The sequence below is a fragment of the Panthera leo genome, chromosome B4, assembly GCF_018350215.1.
Source record: "Panthera leo isolate Ple1 chromosome B4, P.leo_Ple1_pat1.1, whole genome shotgun sequence".
NCBI lineage: Eukaryota > Metazoa > Chordata > Mammalia > Carnivora > Felidae > Panthera > Panthera leo.
Window position 1 is genome coordinate 67,856,424 of NC_056685.1, and position 17,118 is coordinate 67,873,541.

At 35.8% G+C, this 17,118-nt stretch overlaps 1 protein-coding gene and 1 non-coding gene across 2 annotated transcripts in view; both read left to right on the forward strand.

Moving 5' to 3' along the window:
- Nucleotides 1–16,819, forward strand: part of MUC19 (mucin 19, oligomeric) — a 139,253-nt gene extending 122,434 nt beyond the window's left edge. Inside the window, exons 75-95 of the mRNA XM_042948292.1 lie at nucleotides 260–313; nucleotides 403–456; nucleotides 703–759; nucleotides 1,450–1,503; nucleotides 3,523–3,576; nucleotides 3,850–3,903; nucleotides 4,025–4,078; nucleotides 4,701–4,754; nucleotides 5,365–5,418; nucleotides 6,430–6,483; nucleotides 6,609–6,659; nucleotides 6,900–6,950; nucleotides 7,124–7,171; nucleotides 9,378–9,407; nucleotides 11,539–11,570; nucleotides 11,657–11,819; nucleotides 12,165–12,202; nucleotides 14,021–14,131; nucleotides 14,990–15,029; nucleotides 15,675–15,783; nucleotides 16,456–16,819. Of these exons, the coding sequence (XP_042804226.1) occupies nucleotides 260–313; nucleotides 403–456; nucleotides 703–759; nucleotides 1,450–1,503; nucleotides 3,523–3,576; nucleotides 3,850–3,903; nucleotides 4,025–4,078; nucleotides 4,701–4,754; nucleotides 5,365–5,418; nucleotides 6,430–6,483; nucleotides 6,609–6,659; nucleotides 6,900–6,950; nucleotides 7,124–7,171; nucleotides 9,378–9,407; nucleotides 11,539–11,570; nucleotides 11,657–11,819; nucleotides 12,165–12,202; nucleotides 14,021–14,131; nucleotides 14,990–15,029; nucleotides 15,675–15,783; nucleotides 16,456–16,639 (1,400 nt within the window). The 3' untranslated portion in view covers nucleotides 16,640–16,819. The remainder of the gene's footprint in view (nucleotides 1–259; nucleotides 314–402; nucleotides 457–702; nucleotides 760–1,449; nucleotides 1,504–3,522; nucleotides 3,577–3,849; nucleotides 3,904–4,024; nucleotides 4,079–4,700; nucleotides 4,755–5,364; nucleotides 5,419–6,429; nucleotides 6,484–6,608; nucleotides 6,660–6,899; nucleotides 6,951–7,123; nucleotides 7,172–9,377; nucleotides 9,408–11,538; nucleotides 11,571–11,656; nucleotides 11,820–12,164; nucleotides 12,203–14,020; nucleotides 14,132–14,989; nucleotides 15,030–15,674; nucleotides 15,784–16,455) is intronic.
- Nucleotides 2,578–2,684, forward strand: LOC122225667. Its single transcript, XR_006205283.1, has one exon. It is a non-coding gene; the product is annotated as a U6 spliceosomal RNA (small nuclear RNA).
- Nucleotides 16,820–17,118: the final 299 nt, after the last annotated feature.

The window sequence follows — 17,118 nt, forward strand, 5'->3', positions numbered from 1 at the left end:
TTCTACCTTACCTTAATCTCTCTTTGAGTACAAATTGTCAGGATGTTAACTCTTTATCCCATGTGAATTGTCTTATATTTTGTAGACTTGTAATAAAATGGTATAATAAAAACCATTATTGATATATCACTTAAGACAAGGAAGTTCCTGATCTAAACCTTTTAGTTGATTAGAGGAACCCATCAATGTCTTCTAAACTAAATCCTGATTTTAAGTAAAAAGGAATTAATACATTGATTATCTCCTTTTGTGCTTTCAGTTACCACTGGGATAGCCACAGGTACAACCATCGCACTTGGGAGTTCCAACACAAGTAAGTTGTGAAAAAGTTGAGGAAACCTGCTTCTATGAACTTTAGCCACATTTCTGCATTTCATATTGCTTTCTCCTATTTCCTCTCAGAGGCTACAACTTCTACAGAATTTGAAGCTACCACTGTATTTGGAATGGCCACTAGTGAGTGGTTTGCTTTCAACCTTTTGTGTTCTCAACAGTTTTATGTTTAAGTTTGTGTTAGATGATGAATGAGTGAGCAGACCAGCTAAGATAGGGTTTTGTATTCCATTTGAAGAGACCATATGTTAGGTCAATCAGACGTGGGACTTTGTTCTTCAGATTGATTTTCTCTATACACCAGCCTTTTATATTTTATGAAGCTAAGAATGATATATTACTCTCAATTCTTTATCCATCTTGCCTTAGCAGATACTGCTTCAGAGTCAGCTGAAGTTTCCAGGGGTCCAGAAAATTCTAGTCCTGGTTAGTAGGATTTAATTCATCAGTCTTAGACTTACCTTGCACATAAAACCCTTTCTTCTCAGGTTTTCCTCATAACTAAGGTCTCAACAAATTAAAAAAAATTTACATGCTCCTTCACACACCTGAATCCCCACTGAAGCATCAGGAAGCCAAGTCACAGGAGGGAAAACAAATGAGCAGAGGAAAAACGCTATTACAAAAAGCATTAAACCACAGAGAACAGAGGGCTCCAGAATGAAACTTTACCATATATTGGTTTGGAGAAATGAAAGAGTCTGTGGGAGAGCATGGTGTTTGCTTGTCTGTGCATAATGAAGCCCCTTTATTGCTTATTAGAAACATGTGAATTTATCTTGTCCATGATATTTTAAGGGCATAAAAAGTATTACTATGGTCTCTCTCTCTCTCTCTCTCTCTCTCTCTCTCTCTCAATTTCACAGTATCTTTCTCATTCTTTTAAATCTCATTTTCATGTCCATTTCAAATTCTTCCAGGATTGTCTTTCACCACACTTATTTCTGGAAATGCCAACATGAGGTAGTCAAAGTTACAAAGAGACTAATAATCTTTATTAGTATCTCAGTCAAAAGCCATCTTCTTTGAGAGTATGTCTTCTACTTTCATAACATACAACTTTTTTCCAGATTTCAAAATTGTTTAAAATCACCTTAAATTTTTGTTTATTCACAGGGTCTACAACTCTGGGACTAAGCCGTGGCAACACTGGGCATGTAATTCAAACAGGTCAGTCATGGCATTGCGGAATTGTTGAGATTTCACTGATTACTCATAGGATATTGGTAGTGACAGGAGATGATAAAACTTTGAAGACTTATGAGATAATTGGGGTTGTGATCTTAATGTACTAGAATCTCCTTGACTACAGACTTCATCATATGCACATTTATTAGGACGTAGTTTCTTAGTGGTACATTTCTTAATGAAAACAGGAGTCTTTTTGGTAAAATATTTTCCTACTTGTCTTTATAGGTACTATGGTCATAGGTGAAATCACAGGTTACTCAAAAGTTTCCAACCCAAGTAAATTAAGATGACTAAAATAAATTTAGGGCATTTTTTAAAATCTCACATTAATATTTTTTGTCTACTCAATGAAAATGATCAAGGAAAGAAACATTTATTAAAAAGCATGGGAGTATAAAATAAGAAATTATAATAATCTAAACTTGTAGAATACAACTCAGATACTGGGAAACCATCGCAAGAGCAGATGTTGGGAGGTTTGTCAAAATTTCTGGTTGTCAAAGTTGTGACAGGAATGTCCTGAAAAGGGGGAAAAAAAGGAGATCACCCATCAGTTTTGTATTCCATAATATAGGATTCAGTTATGAAAAAAATTAAATTGTGATTCCATTGACAATAAGGAGAAATTGAAAGGTTTTTGGATAGATTGACTGTCATGCATAGATTTACTTTTTTGGAAGATTAACTAGGCATAAGTTAGGCATGATTTAAAGGGGAGTAAGAAAGCAAGTGTTGGAGGTATGTCATCCAGTTTGAGACTGTTGGAGGTAAGACATGATTACAGAGAGATTACAGAGGCAATCATGTCGGAAAATGGAGGTCACAAAGAATGTGCAATATGTTGGCAAGTTGGCATTTATTATGATGTGATGGAGAGGTGAAGGAGAGAAGGATGTTTTGGGTGAATCTAGCTCATAGTTTGGATGCTTAGGTAGACGGATGGAAGTGCCATCCCCAAATTTGGGAATATACTGGAGGAGGAAAAAAAATTGATAACTGATAGAAGATATAGTGAGGACAAATTTGGGCAGTTTGAATTTAAAATGCTCTGAGGTGTTCGCGTCAGCAGCACATATACTAAAATTGGAACGATACAGAGAAGATTAGCATGGCCCTTGCGCAAGAATGACACGCGAATTCAAGAAGCATTCCATATTTAAATAAACAAACAAACAAGTAAATAAAATTAAACAAAATAAAATAAAATGCTCTGAGGTATTCAGTAGTATGCTCAGGAGAACTGTTAAGTGCAACTAGAGTACAGAAGAGAGGCCTACATTGAAGATGCACATTTGTCAGCCGATTGCTTACAAATGATATTTAAGTGGTGGATGCTGGTGAGTTTATTTAGGGTAAACACACATAGTCAGAAGACCAAGAAGTTAAAACATGATACCTTGGCTTCAAAGGGTGGGCAAAGATGCAGGAAGGGGAGTGAGAGATAACAAGCTTCCGGCTATGGAGTGAATATGTCATGAGGATAAAAGGGACGGCATATGGAATATAGTTAATGGTATCGTGACAGTGTTGTATGGTGATGGATCGTAGCAACACTGGTGGTGAGCACAGCATGATGTTGAATCCCTGTTGTACACATGAGACTAATGAAACTGAGTCAACTATACTCAAATTTAAAAAGTTAAAACAAAAACACATATTCGAAGTAAATTTAAAAGGCGTTACAAAAAAAGGGCTTTGTAAAGGCAGAGGAGCCTGGAAAAGGGGATAGTTTGGGCTCAGCCAGTATGGATTAAGTCAAGTCTATAAGACAGAGCGCTGGAGTCCTGGGATGTGACTCAGGAGACTGTTCTGCTTCTAATCTGGGGATTCAGAATCCCAGATCAAACAGGAGCAAACAGAATTTTCAGACAACATGTGTAATTAAGATTCATTTTTCAGAGGGCCTGACCTAATAGATATAAAACTTTGAAATAGGAAGGGAGAACTGTATTGAAATAATTAAAATGTCAAGATTCTTAATTCTTTTCATTTTTTAAGCTTCAGGAGTCACCAACCTAATTCCAGGGAGCCAGTCTACTAGAAGAAAAATAGGTAAGCATGGGGAAGTGAAAAAGGCGAAATGGGGAAGGCACCTATCTCCATGATACTAATTCCAGAAAACAGGGATCATAGAAGAATGGAGTTTACCATAGGGGATAAAACAGAGCAAGAAAAAATGTTTATTTTACTTTTGGGGGCAAGGAATCCTGGAGAAGGAATATGTTGTTTCACAGAAACACATGAATTTTTCCTAAATGATCATCCCCATCCAATAAGAAAGACAGTGCTCACATTACTGTCTCTTTCTTCTCTCTCACATCCCAGCTACCACTGGGACAGGCTCTGTAAATATATCATCACCTGGAAGTTTCCAAGCAGGTAAATCAGGAAATAAAAGGAATTCCCCTTTAAGGGCCTATGGACAAAATTGCACACTGCCCTATATTCTCGTATTTTCAAATTCTTAATCTTCTCAATTTTTTCTTCTTTGCTCTTACAGAAACCACAACTTTTAAAGAAGGTGTTGGAACTATGGAAGCAAGAATTTCATCAGGTGAATTTTACTGGATTTTGGATTCTCCATGGTTTTTTTCATTTGAGCTCACTATACACAGATTGTGAATGAAAATGAACATCACTGGAAGTGGTTCCTTTTCCTTTAATAATAGCTCATAGGGTCAAATTAGGTTAGTTCCCTGAGTTTTCCTAGGAAACATAACCATAGATGTAATTCTCTAGACACACCTTTTTTAAAGAAACTTTACCCCCTTTGTTTTGCCAGGCAATACTCCAGAATTAGTGAAAGTCACCACCAGCCAAGATATGTATAGATGCAGTTGTTTTTCTGGGGTTTTCTTCCACTGGAGAGTCAAAGAGTTAAGTCACTGGAAGTAAATCATGTGAATATAAGACAGACATTCTCTCCTTTACTGATAAGATTCTAGATGATTCTGGATATAGAGAAATAAGATTTTTGACACGATTGTAGCTTTTCCTCATATTTTCTTTGAACATTTCAATCATGAGAAAGTGCATTGGAAAACATGTCAGGTTTAACACATGATACAAGAAAAATTGTTTTCTGTTGCTTCAGAGAAATAGGAGCACTTGCCAATATTACACTTTTCTTAGGGTGAGAAAGGGTTTTTGAGGCTCATCCTTCCTTCTTATTGCAGGTACCACTGGGGTAGCCTCTGGCACAACAGTTATTCCTGGAAGCTCCAATACAGGTTAGTAAATATTTAGTAAGTGGCAGAGTATCTAAGTTAAAAAAAAAATATCCTTTCTCTAGAATTAACTGTTGCAACATCAACAGAGCAGTCCTGACCTCATTCTTGTTTGCCTCTCTTAGGGGCTACCACTTGAGTTGGAATGTAAATAAGTAAGAGTCAGTGATTCAAATCTATTGAATTCTCATTAAAGACTCCTAAAGCTTCACTTCGGTGTAGGGGAATGTTGAGAGTAAAAATAAAGGGCCAGGAAATGGGGCAGAATCTCATTAGGAATGTACTTTTTTCAGCCATTGTTATCTTCTTGCTCTGAGTTTCTGGACTCAGACCAGAGCACCCAGGTAAGTTTGTATAGGTAGGTACACAGGACACAATGCTAAAAGGAGGAATAGATGCTGAAATCCAGCCAACATTCCTCTAAAAAGGCATAAATCTATGAGGCCACATCTGCCCAAAAAGGGTGTGTTTTGTAATTCACAAGGGGAATCTATGGGCTGGATGCAGTATTGACCCAGACTTTCACCCGGCTTACTTTCTCTTCTCACTTAATTTTTGGGGATGGCCATAGGAGGTGTGTCTGATATGAAATGTTTTTCATTTTCCTTCGTAGGTACTAGTGTGGCATCAAGTAGAATTACTGGTGTCCCAGAAAGTCCCACCCAAGGTAATGGAAATGACTTCAAATGAAGTTTACATCCTTGACATTCTTCTCTTTCACACCTAAGTGTTTCAGATAACCAATATTTATCTTTATGAATGAATGCCAGACTTGAACTCGGAAAGAAAAATTGCACCAGATGGAATTTAAATGGCAATGAAGACTTTATTTAAGATTATTGTAATTATTGTAAAGCTCATTGCAATAGCAGTGAAGTTTTACCTCCTCTTTTCTGAAATAAAATCCAGGGGATATTTTAAGGGCTGGGGTGAGCTAGTGGGAAAAGTACTGGAGGGGAGGCTGGTCTATACGATTAAGCCACCTAAGTTTGCTAATTGGTGCTTATAGAATAAAGTTAGGCTCCAACTTCCCACAGAGACAAAGAGATAGGGTTACTGTTATTCTCAGTGATTATATTTCAAAGAGGTGGCTCCAAGGTCTTTGGGGAAGACATTCTTGGGGTTGTAAAACTGTCCAGAGACTAGGGAAAAATTTGTATCTCAAGAGGACAGAGAAAGAATTTATAGCCACAAGTTTTCTAAAGTAAATGCTCTAAGAAAGGAGAGTCCAGGGCCCTTTAATCAGGAAGATACGTCTATAAATTTAGTCAAGCTGAGGGAAATGTTTAGGCCATCTTGATCAACACAGATGTTTTCTCATTTTTTTTTTTTTTACTCTCATAACTTCACTGTCCCAAAAACTAATAGAAGAGAACCAGGAAACAAAGTTATAGGAAGTAAAAGAATTAGATGTGAAAAAAATTTGTATCATTTAGAGAAGGAGACCTATAAGTGTGAAATTTACCTGGGTCATGGGAAAATATTCAATTCATTTCTGTGATCAAGGAGTTTCTAAGATAGGGGCCTCTTATGTTTCAATTGCAGGAGGATGTCCTAGCATTAGTAGATGCATTGGTACATGCTAGGTGCTCAAAACTCTTGTCTCATGTAGACATGTCTTAGGACATTTTCTTCTGAGACAAGAAAAAGTGCATTGCTCTTCCTGTCTTTATTTTAGGTACCTCCAGGGAAGTATTTGAAACAACCACTGCTCCTGGAAATTCTACCACAGGTAAGTAAAATAATAATAAATGAACTTTTCTTGGTGACATCTCAGAAGACAGACCAGCTTATCTGAAGACAAAGTCTAGCTTCTCCAGTCCCCTATACTTACTGCTTTTGTAACTCCCTTAGCAGCCACTGCTTCCATTGGAGTCAAGGAAACCTCTGGAACTAGAATGCAAACAGGTACTAATAGCAGGTACAAATAGCAAACAGGTACAAATAGCAAAAATTTGTACCTAATAGCAAACAGGTACAAATAGGAAAAATTTGTACTGCTGGCAGTACAAATTCCTCAATGATCAGTATTGTTTAGGCTTTCACCAAAATTCCTCATCTGAAGACTTAATTATGGAGCTTGAAATCTCTGGGAATGGGGTTATGAAATGTGCTATTCTTGACATTTTTTTGTATTTCCTTTTGCAGGCTCCACCTCCATGTCAACTAAAATCACAAGACCCAAAGTATCCTACCCAGGTAAAATGAAATGACCCAACTGTGCTGGAATGACTTGTTTATTTCACACAAAGCTTCCTTTGAGCATGACTTTGTACTGTCATTTGTGCATATACACAGAGAGAGAGACTTGATATGCATACGTGTTATCCTAATAAATAAAATGACAATACCATTAGTTTATTTCTCTTTAGAAACCACTCTAGTCACAACAAGAGACCAAGAAACTGAAAATAAAACAGGTCAGTATGGGGCAAATCCCAATTTCTTTACTTATCTAATATTTCTTTATATATGCTAGACTTGTAGCAGAAGCTAATAGCAAAAATATCAATAAAATAAAGTCATTGCTGTTTTATTACTTTTGTGTATTTGTAGGTAGATTATGATGGGCACAGATACTATCATTACAGTATATTTAAAGCTAGCTCCCAAACATGTATAATCATTATGGTCCCAGTTGTATAGTGAGAATAGAATATTAATTTCTGCTTATTAGTTGGTAATGTTGAGTGAAGGCATCAGAAAGGAGATGACTGAGTTTAATATTGGCTGGGGTGAAGAGGGAATTCCTGCCAACCAGCCATGAGAAGACAGAGACATGTGGTATCATGAATGAGTTCAGGAATCAGCCAGGTATCGGTCATGAATGTATGAGGTTCAGGGGATAAATGAGATTGGAAAGTAGAAGCAAGTTCAAGAAAAACCTTATTTCTAAATTTAAATGAGACTTTATCCATATACTAAATGGGATCCCCTTAAGGATTTTGTCAAGAGAATGAGATGATCAGAAAGATGTTTTAGAGAATTGACTCTGACAGCAATGTGGAGATTAGGAGATTTTTCTTTATGGCTCCTCTTACAAATGTCTTCAATGAACCCTTGGAATTCTGATCAGGGAAGATTTTCTGCTGTATTTATCTCTAATAGGACATTTCTTTCTCTGGTTGCTGTTTTCTGCTAATCTGTTAAGCATTTATAACTGGGGATTAGTTTAGCCTCCCTCAGTTAAAAGAGACATTTGATCCCCAAGCTCCCACATCTTTAACTAATTTCCTTTCTGTTTCTTCTGCCCCTATTGGTTGTTGTGGCCCCTTTACCTCAACATGTAACAATTTTAAGTTCTTTCAAATATTCTAGGCTGGCCTCTTGCTTGGTGGGTAGAATTAAAATATTAATTTGATTTTTTAGAAGTTTGGAAATACAATTTGAACTTTTTGAGTGAATTGTTGGGTTGACCAAAATATGTGATATGTGAAGACTTAAAAAGAAACATATGGCCAGCTTACGCCATCTGGTGCAGGTGGAGATGGAATAAGATTGAAATATTTCAGGAAGTTAAAAAGAGGATAAAAGTTCTTAAAGGATTAAAACTAGATTACTAATAACACCTTTTCCTATACCTGAATTATCCTTTTCCTTTCTGAATGCACATTTACTGTTCTTTTAATAGGAGGTGTTTGCCAAAGACAATCAAGGAGTAGTTTACCTTGATATTTTCTCATTTCTCCTTTAGGCTCCCATATTCCCTCCCATTCAAATTTGAAGTCCAAAGGGATTTTTCTCTAAGGTGGAATTTGAAATGCCATGAGGAGCAGAAAAGGAAAGTGTCATAGACTCTGGGTCTTGAGTTCTTTCTTGTCTAGCAAGAAAATGGGACACAGGATTAAAATGTGGGAGATGACTAATGTCCGGGAGACAAGAGCCCCAATTAAGGGTCCTTGATCTATTTTCATTAGGATCGGAAGGCTTACAAACATGGTGATGGACATGCACAAAGGGATAATGAAACTGTCAACATTAACTCATGGACATGAGGGAAAGGGGGTTTTGAAAATATGCGGGGTTAGGGGTTTGGGTTAATACAAAACAAAATCCTGGTGCCAGGAGGTCAGGCAGAAGGTTGTTTACAGCAGAGGTGAGGCACCACCTCTGTTTAACTAAACTGGTCTAGGGGACAAGAAAGACAGAGCACTCAACCTCAGGGTCAACCTTTCTTTTGTTAATTAGTTCCACTCTGGGCAACTTCCCCTTTGCCCTATTTACCTGTTTACCTAATTTGTTCCTTCCTTCCTGTGAAAGCAGCTTTCTGCTATAGTACTAAATTGGGGGTGTTTCCGCCCTGAATACCTAGTCTTATTTACCTCATATACCTTTGTTCTATATTGGGGCCTCTGCCCTGCCCTCTCTATACCCATTTACCTAATCTTGTTTACCCAAACTTGGGTGTGAGCTAGCATCCTATGGCTTTGTAATTCTTTACGCCTTGTTAACCCATCAGTGCAGGCTCAGGGAATTCCTAAGCTTATTCCCCACAGGAAGGTAGACAGAAATAAGTCTGTAAGACTAGCAATGTAGCCAATTATTTTCAGTTATTAGATAACTATTTTACCCCGAAACAATTTCAATAACTTTAGAAGCTAACATGAGATGCCTGTTTTCACACAGGATGTCCAGCATCACTTCCACCACCTCCAGGTAAGAATACTTCCACTCAAGGGGCACCTGAATGGCTTAGTCAGTAAAGCCTTTGACTTCAGCTTGGGCAATGATCTCATGGTTCGTGAGTTCAAGCCCTGCATTGGGCTCTGCACTGACAGTGTGGAACCTGTTTGGGATTCTCTCTCCCTCTCTCTGCCCCTCTCCTGCATGCATTCGCTCTCTCTCAAAATAAATAAACAAACTTAAAAAAACAAGAATACTTCTACTTGAAAATCAACCATTCTACATTAATGGTTCTTCTTGTAAATCAAATATCAGAGGTCATGCCTCTGAAAGTTGCTAGCTGTGGAAATGTTTCAGAATAGGAAAACTGGAAATGGAGGAATTTAGCTTTTATTCACCAAATACATAGCAAATGGTAGTCTGTTTTCTCATCCACAGACTAATGCAGCCAAACCAAACAAATACCTCTTGTTACTTACTCAAAATAGAGTTTACTTACTAAATAAAGTGTTTTATTTAATTATATGATAGCTTCATCAAAAAATTGTCATCAAAAAATTGTTTAAAAAATAGTATTTTTTTAAACCAGATAATTCCAGATTTTTTGAGGAGTAAGGGAAATTAAAGTTAACCAAAGTTCGATAATTTTAGAGGATTTTGAGTCCCCACTGTTCTCCAGCCAATGTGATGTGCTTTTTAGAAAGTGACAGAAGTTAACCACCCCCCCCCCCCCCGCAAAAAAAAAAATCATTCTCTAATCTTAGGACATAGTGGGAGAAGGGATATTTTTTAAAGAAAAACAGTTTTCATATAAGGCTGAAAATAAATTTCACAATAAAAAAGACTTGAAATATGTATTATATAGAGAGCACATATCTGTCATGTATATATTACATATATTGTATGTATATATTACATATATTGTACACTTTGGAGGAATCTTTAGGTATTTCACTACAGAATTGGAATTTGAGAGAAACATGTAGGCTAGTCCAGGGCATGTAAATGAGAGAATGAGACTAAGTTGAGAAGATAGATTGGAGCCACACTGTGGCAGACCTCAGAAGCTAGAATGCTGAAATTAGGTATTTATTTTATAAGTCTATTAGGGGCCATCCAAAGTTTTTAACCAAGGCAAAGATGAGGTGAAAACTAGACATTAGAAAAACTGTTCTACCTGTGGTATAGAGAATTGATTGGATCAGGAAGGAATCTGAGTCAGAGTTACCCCTGGAAAAGCCCACATATGCTAGATTAAAGATAACAACATCCTGGAGTAGTACTGTAGCAAGTACAACCAGGAAAGGAAGGGAATGAAGTAAAGATGAAGATACAGAATTTTGCAGTCGATTGGGTGCCAAGTGATGAAATGGAAGGAATCAAAATGACTCCTAAGTTTTAAGCTCAAATAATTGACAGAATACTTGGGTTCTCAATAGGAAGAAGTCAGTTTAGATGAGAAACTGGTTTTAGGGGCAAGATGATATAATCTGTTTTGTGCTTATTGAGTTTGAGGGTCTCAATAATGCCATTTATTAGGTCTGCAATGCTATTTATTAGGCCAAGGGAAACCTGGGCCCATAGTCTAGAAGAGATGTCTGTACTGGAGCTACAAGTTTGAGAGTCATCCACTTGACATTACAGTGGATACTGGAGATAGAAGAAAAGTACCAGGAAAGGACAGAGACAATGAGAAGGAAGAGAAAAAGTTGCTAATAAAGAAAGGAATTTCAGAGTGTTGAATTTGAAGGGAGGAGAACATTTTCAAGAAGGTGAGAGTTAAAAATGTCAGCAATTGTAGGGAACTTGAAAAACTGATAAAAGGGCCTTAGGGACTGGTAATTACAAAGTCTTGGTGACTTGCAGGGTTATGGAAGCAGAAGTCAGACTGTAAAACAGTAAGTAAAACAACAGTCATAAGATTTATTGACCACTGCCAGCAGAAATTAATAATTAACCTGTGCTGGGATTGTAAAGTAGGAAATATCTATACTCATTAGAGACAGTTTGCTCAAAGTAGGTGGATGTGATTTACCTACCTGAAGGCACCATACAATTCTCCATAATTCTGTTTTTCTGTATTGGCCACCTGGTGGTTATCTATGTATAACAGATGGTTCTATTTTGCCAAATTTAATTACCTTTTATCATCTCATGTTAACAGTTTGTCATGGTCCGCTGGGAGAAGAGAAATCTGTAAGTACACACTTTGTCTCTGCTTTAATCCAATTGCTGTCATTCCTGTATCTGAATAGAAGTCTGAACTTGGTTTGTGTCTGTAGCCTGGAGATATATGGACTGCCAATTGCCACAAATGCACCTGTACTGATGCAAAGGCTGTAGACTGTAAACCCAAGGAGTGCCCTTCTGCACCCACATGCAAAACCGGAGAGAGGCTTGTAAAGTTCAAAGCTAATGATTCCTGCTGTGAAATTGGATACTGTGGTGTGTATTCACAATACATTATTTGAATTGAATAGTTGTTTACTTATTCACATATTCAAGAGATATTCATTGAGCTTCTAATACGTGTTAAACTCCATGCTAGAGGAGTGTGATAAATAAAACAGAATCATACTTGATCTCTTAAAACTCACTATCTTTGGAGTGGGGGAAACCTAGAATTAATAATTATGAATATAATGAGTTTATTAAAGGAAGATGATGGTGTTGTGGGAAGAAACATTTTAATTGGTTGATAAATATGATTCCATATGCAATTTCTGGTTTATAAATAAAAACAGAATTATAATGTTTATTTTAGGGTAAAATAATATATTTATTTTTCAGAACCAAGAACGTGCTTATTTAACAATACTGAGTATAAGGTAAGGCTGTTTTTACTTTAAAATATTTTTATTTATATAATTATGAATAAATGTAGGCTTTTTCAGTTTATAATTTCAAAAAATCATTGGTAATGGTGGAGCAGAATCTGTTCATTTTTCCCCCCATATTCACTTCAAAAGGAGCATCAAATATAACACTCAGCATGGCTCGCTTCAAAGGAGGAAAATGTACTTGATCATTAACTACCTAACTTCTGAATAAAATTTCCCAGGGGTCTGACCAGATGGAGAAGGCACACTCTGTGACATTCAAATCAATGAACAGAGTTAAACTGTAATTATAGCCAGAAATATCAGATGGCCAACCTGTCAGAGATCAAATGAAAAACCCCAAAAGACTGGAACCCCATTATGTGAATATAACAACACGTATATTCAGGGCTAGATTTTGACAAGTGATTTGGCATTTTGGAAAGTAATTTAACTTTTTAAAAAAGGTACCAGGAAGCCATAAAACCCACATGGTTCTCAAAATTGATAATCCTTTTGAGCTGGTGATACTAAATATTAAGAGTCTAGCATAAAATCTATGTGGTATGTTAAGAAATATATAAAACAGAGCTGATGAGTGTTTTAACTTATTTATCATGTTCACATTTCTGTCTTGGTTTCTTAATTTTTGGTTTCGAAAGGTAATGTGATTTGAGAATCTATTCTAGTTTTTTTTTCTTAGTTTATTTATTTATTTTAAATGTTTATCTATTTGGTTTGAAAGAGAGACAGTGTGAGGAGGGAGGGGCAGAGAGAGAGAGAAGAGAGAGAGAATACCAAACAGGTTCTATGGCATCAGCATGGAGCCCGATATGAGGCTCGAGCTCATGAACCATGAGATCATGACCAGAGCCCAAATCAAGATTGGATGCTTAACAGACTGAGACACCCAGGCACCCCATTTTAGTTTTATTTTGAGAGAGAGAGAGAGAGAGTAGAGTGGCGTGGAAGAGGGGCAGAAAGAGGGAGAGACAGAATCACAAACAGGCTCCAGGCTATCAGCTCAGAGCCCAATGCAGGGCTTGAACTCACAAACCATGAGATCGTGACCTGAGTTGAGATCAAGATTCAGATGCTTAACCAACTGAGCCACCTAGGCACCCCATAGAATCTATGCAAGTTTTTAAACATAAAATATGATGATGTTTAAAGAACAAAGGAAAAGTTTTACCTCTAACCATTTGTATGTAAAATAGTTGAAATAATAAAATTCCAGTTTATCAGAAAGTTCGTTTTGCAGTTTGAAATAAATACAATTTCCCAAACTGGCATTCGAATTTCGAACATAAATTATTTTTAAAGCAATCCAGAGAACTTTACAAGTATACAAGCAGAAGTAGAGGTAGGATGTCTCGTGGGATATATCATTTGTTATCATTTATCATTTGTAGTAATCTGATAAAACTATTTTGTGCCAAGTTTTCTACTTAGATTACTTCTTTTCCCTCAAATTTAGAGCCTAACAATTGGTTGATTTCCTGTTATCATAATACAACCTTTCTTGAAAATATTTTTAAAATATAATACAGTGACTGAGTAGGTGAATAGAATATGTGAATTTTCACTTGAGGATTCAGAATCTTGACTCACAGTCTGTGCTCTCAAGGAGGCATATTGATTTATTCATGGAAGTAGGCAGCTTTTAACTCACTTTTCTTAAATATTAATTAGTGACTGAAGGTACCTCTGGAAATTCACTTAACAATCTGAATTTGAATTTTTTTTTTTTTTTACAGATTTTTATTTTCAACCTCAACAAGAAATCAAGATGAATAATACCTTTCTTTCTTCCTCTCTGCCTCCCAGATTGGTGCTTCATTTGATGACCCCAGCAATCCATGCATCTCCTACTCCTGCCATAGCACTGGTTTCATCGCAGTGGTCCAAGACTGCCCAAAGCAGACCTGGTGTGCAGAAGTAAGTTATCTTCTTAAGTAATGATCAACAACATCCACTTCTTATGTTAAATATAAACACAATCTGTCTTCTTTCTCATTTGGAAAAGTCTGTCTGGCCAACAGACATAAATTTCTTATGGATTCCATTCCAGATCTGTTTCACACCTTTTATTGCCAAGTATATTTTTCATATCAAAGTTATATTTGCAGGCTCCGTGAAGCTTAATCTAGTGCTATTCTAGAAGAAGTATGTTACTTTAGAAAGCATTTTGCTACTTTTAAACAAACCAAAAAAAAAACACCCAAAACACACCAACCTTGTTTTTTTTTTTAAGGCTCATGGATTTGGGTTAATCATTTCTTATAAAAATACAAAGTTTTCATAAAATCACAGTTAAGTGTACTTTTCAGATCTTTCTTTATGCCACAGTCTTCATTTTTACTGTCCCCCACCATATGGTGAGGATTTTATATTAGTAAATGCTAAGTTTTAAGCTTAAGTCTTAATTAAATTAGTTAATAATAAATGCTCACCAGTTCAAACTAGTCTAGTGTCTAGTAGTAATATCAGTATTAAAGTATTTTTCAATTAATATAAGGGAGGATTATTTTTTTACTTTCTTGCATGTTATTTTAAAGAAGACTTCATTTTAGATATTTTTTTCCCTTTCTCCCTACGGTTGAAAATTTTTAGTGTAAATATTCAGACTCATTTTTATTATTATGCTCCCTCATCCATGCTTCCTGGATCTGAGATCAGCATATTTATCTGTTCCATTTTCCCCTTTGTAATTTCAGTAAATTCAGTAATGTTATATTATTTATAAAATAATACTTAATGTTTTTAAGTCTTTTTTCTATTTCTCTTCCCCTATAGGAAGACAGAGTCTATGATTCAAACAAATGTTGCTATACATGTAAGTAACATTAGGTTCCACATGTAGAGGAAATGTCAACAGTTGACAAAAATTTAGTGTTTCTTTAAAACAAAATGTCAGATCATTAATAGAAAGTCTCCTGTGTTTTTAACATAACAGGTCATCTAACCTATATGCAGAAACTAACAATTGATATGTCTCCGTTATGTATTATACTTTTTCATGTTGGTTGAAACATTCTTCCCAGTAAAAAACAATGGTGTTTACAAGGAAGAAATTTGATTCTCATGAAAAAAAATATAGTTTGCTCTCTAATATAAGCAGGTTGTGTTGTAAACTGATACATTAGATAATAAGAATGGTCAACAATGAGAAATGGATGTCAGAAACAATCCATTCAGCTCCATCTTCCCTTCCCCCCTTCTCTCCTCCCTTCCTCCTTGTTCCCTCCCTCCTCTTTCTCCTATGATAATAATGATAGCACTAATGAAAAGATAACATTTATTAAACATAATTATTGAATACTGATCAGGTACCTTGTGTTGGGTGCTAAAGTAGTTAATCCCTTCAACAACACTATGAAGTATTTTTTGTTATGATTCTCCACTAAAGGTTCAGAAAACTGAGACTTAGCAATTGCTAATGTTAAACCTCATTTCTGGTTCTGTTATCATTTTGTTTTAGGTAATACTAATTGTAGATCTTCACTTGTGAATGTGACTGTTAAGTACCGTGGTTGCCAGAAAAAACTTGAGATGGCAAGATGTGTAGGGGAATGTAAGAACACTGTCAAGTGAGTGTTTCTTTGAATGTGTACTGTGCATTAATTTTGTAACATTGTGGAGGAAATTAAGTTTTAAAAATTACATGGAACATTTTTTACGTGAGAGCTAATGATCAAAACCTGATGAAACAAATATCTAAGACATTAAGATCTTAGAAATAAAATAAACATTTTCAACAGTAATGAATGGTTTTAAAGTAGCCTTCTAAATAAATCAAACCTAATACATTCATAGCAAATGTATTTATTTTCACACAGTAATTACTGATAGTACTTAAGCAGATAGTCTTGCTTAAAAATGTGTTTTTAAACTGTCACTTGCATTTTAGACATAATATATATTGTTTTTCCTTCATGAACACTTTCATGTGTAGATTAATATATAGAAAATAATAATTTGGTATGAAGTTGTATATTTAAAAATATGTTTATATTTTTTCACCATAACATTCTAATTATAAGATTATAAATTTCCATTTTGGATTTCTTTTGTCTTACATACCAATTATCACTGATCCACATCAGAAGTTCATGGTGAGGGGGAAATGCAAAGTATAGGTAAAGAATAATTGGTTGGAAGGATTGCTAAATCGCTTAGACAATTATGATTTGAGCATTGATGTCAATTTGTTTCAGAAGATATCCCAAAAATATTTATTGCTGAATATTCTTTTCCTTTAGGTACAATTATCATATCTTTCAGCTGGCAAATTCATGTCTTTGCTGCCAAGAAGATAAGTACGAATTCCGGGAAATTTTTCTTGACTGTCCTAATGGCAGTACAATACCTTACAGATATAGGCACATCACGGCATGTTCTTGCTTAGATATGTGCAAACAGTCTACACTCCCAACAGTCAGTTAACGCCAATATCACCTTTCCAAGTATAACAGACCAGGTATTTATTTTATAAATGCACAAAAATCACTAAAATAGAATAACTAAACATTTGTATCTCACTCAAAGTGTGAATTCTCATTCTGAGGCATTTTGTTCTCTTGTTGACTGGATGTGAAAAATAAATACAAGTTTTCAAGCAATTCATGAGCGTATGTTTTTATTGATAATAATAAGAATGCTACAACTCAATGAGAAACTGAGTCATATCATGCCTCTCCAAAATGTTTTTCTTCTACTCTTTATCTCATGAAGCCATTATCCTATTTTGTCCTTTCCCTTCACAGTTAAACTTATTGAAACTATGTTTTTGTTCCCTTCCCCCACTTTTCTATGCCAATTACATCACCCCTTTCATTCTATGACAACTTCTCTGCTTAGGACACCAGCAGCCTCAAAATTCTTTAAGTAGGGTCTGATATTGGGATGCCTGGGTGGCTCTGTCA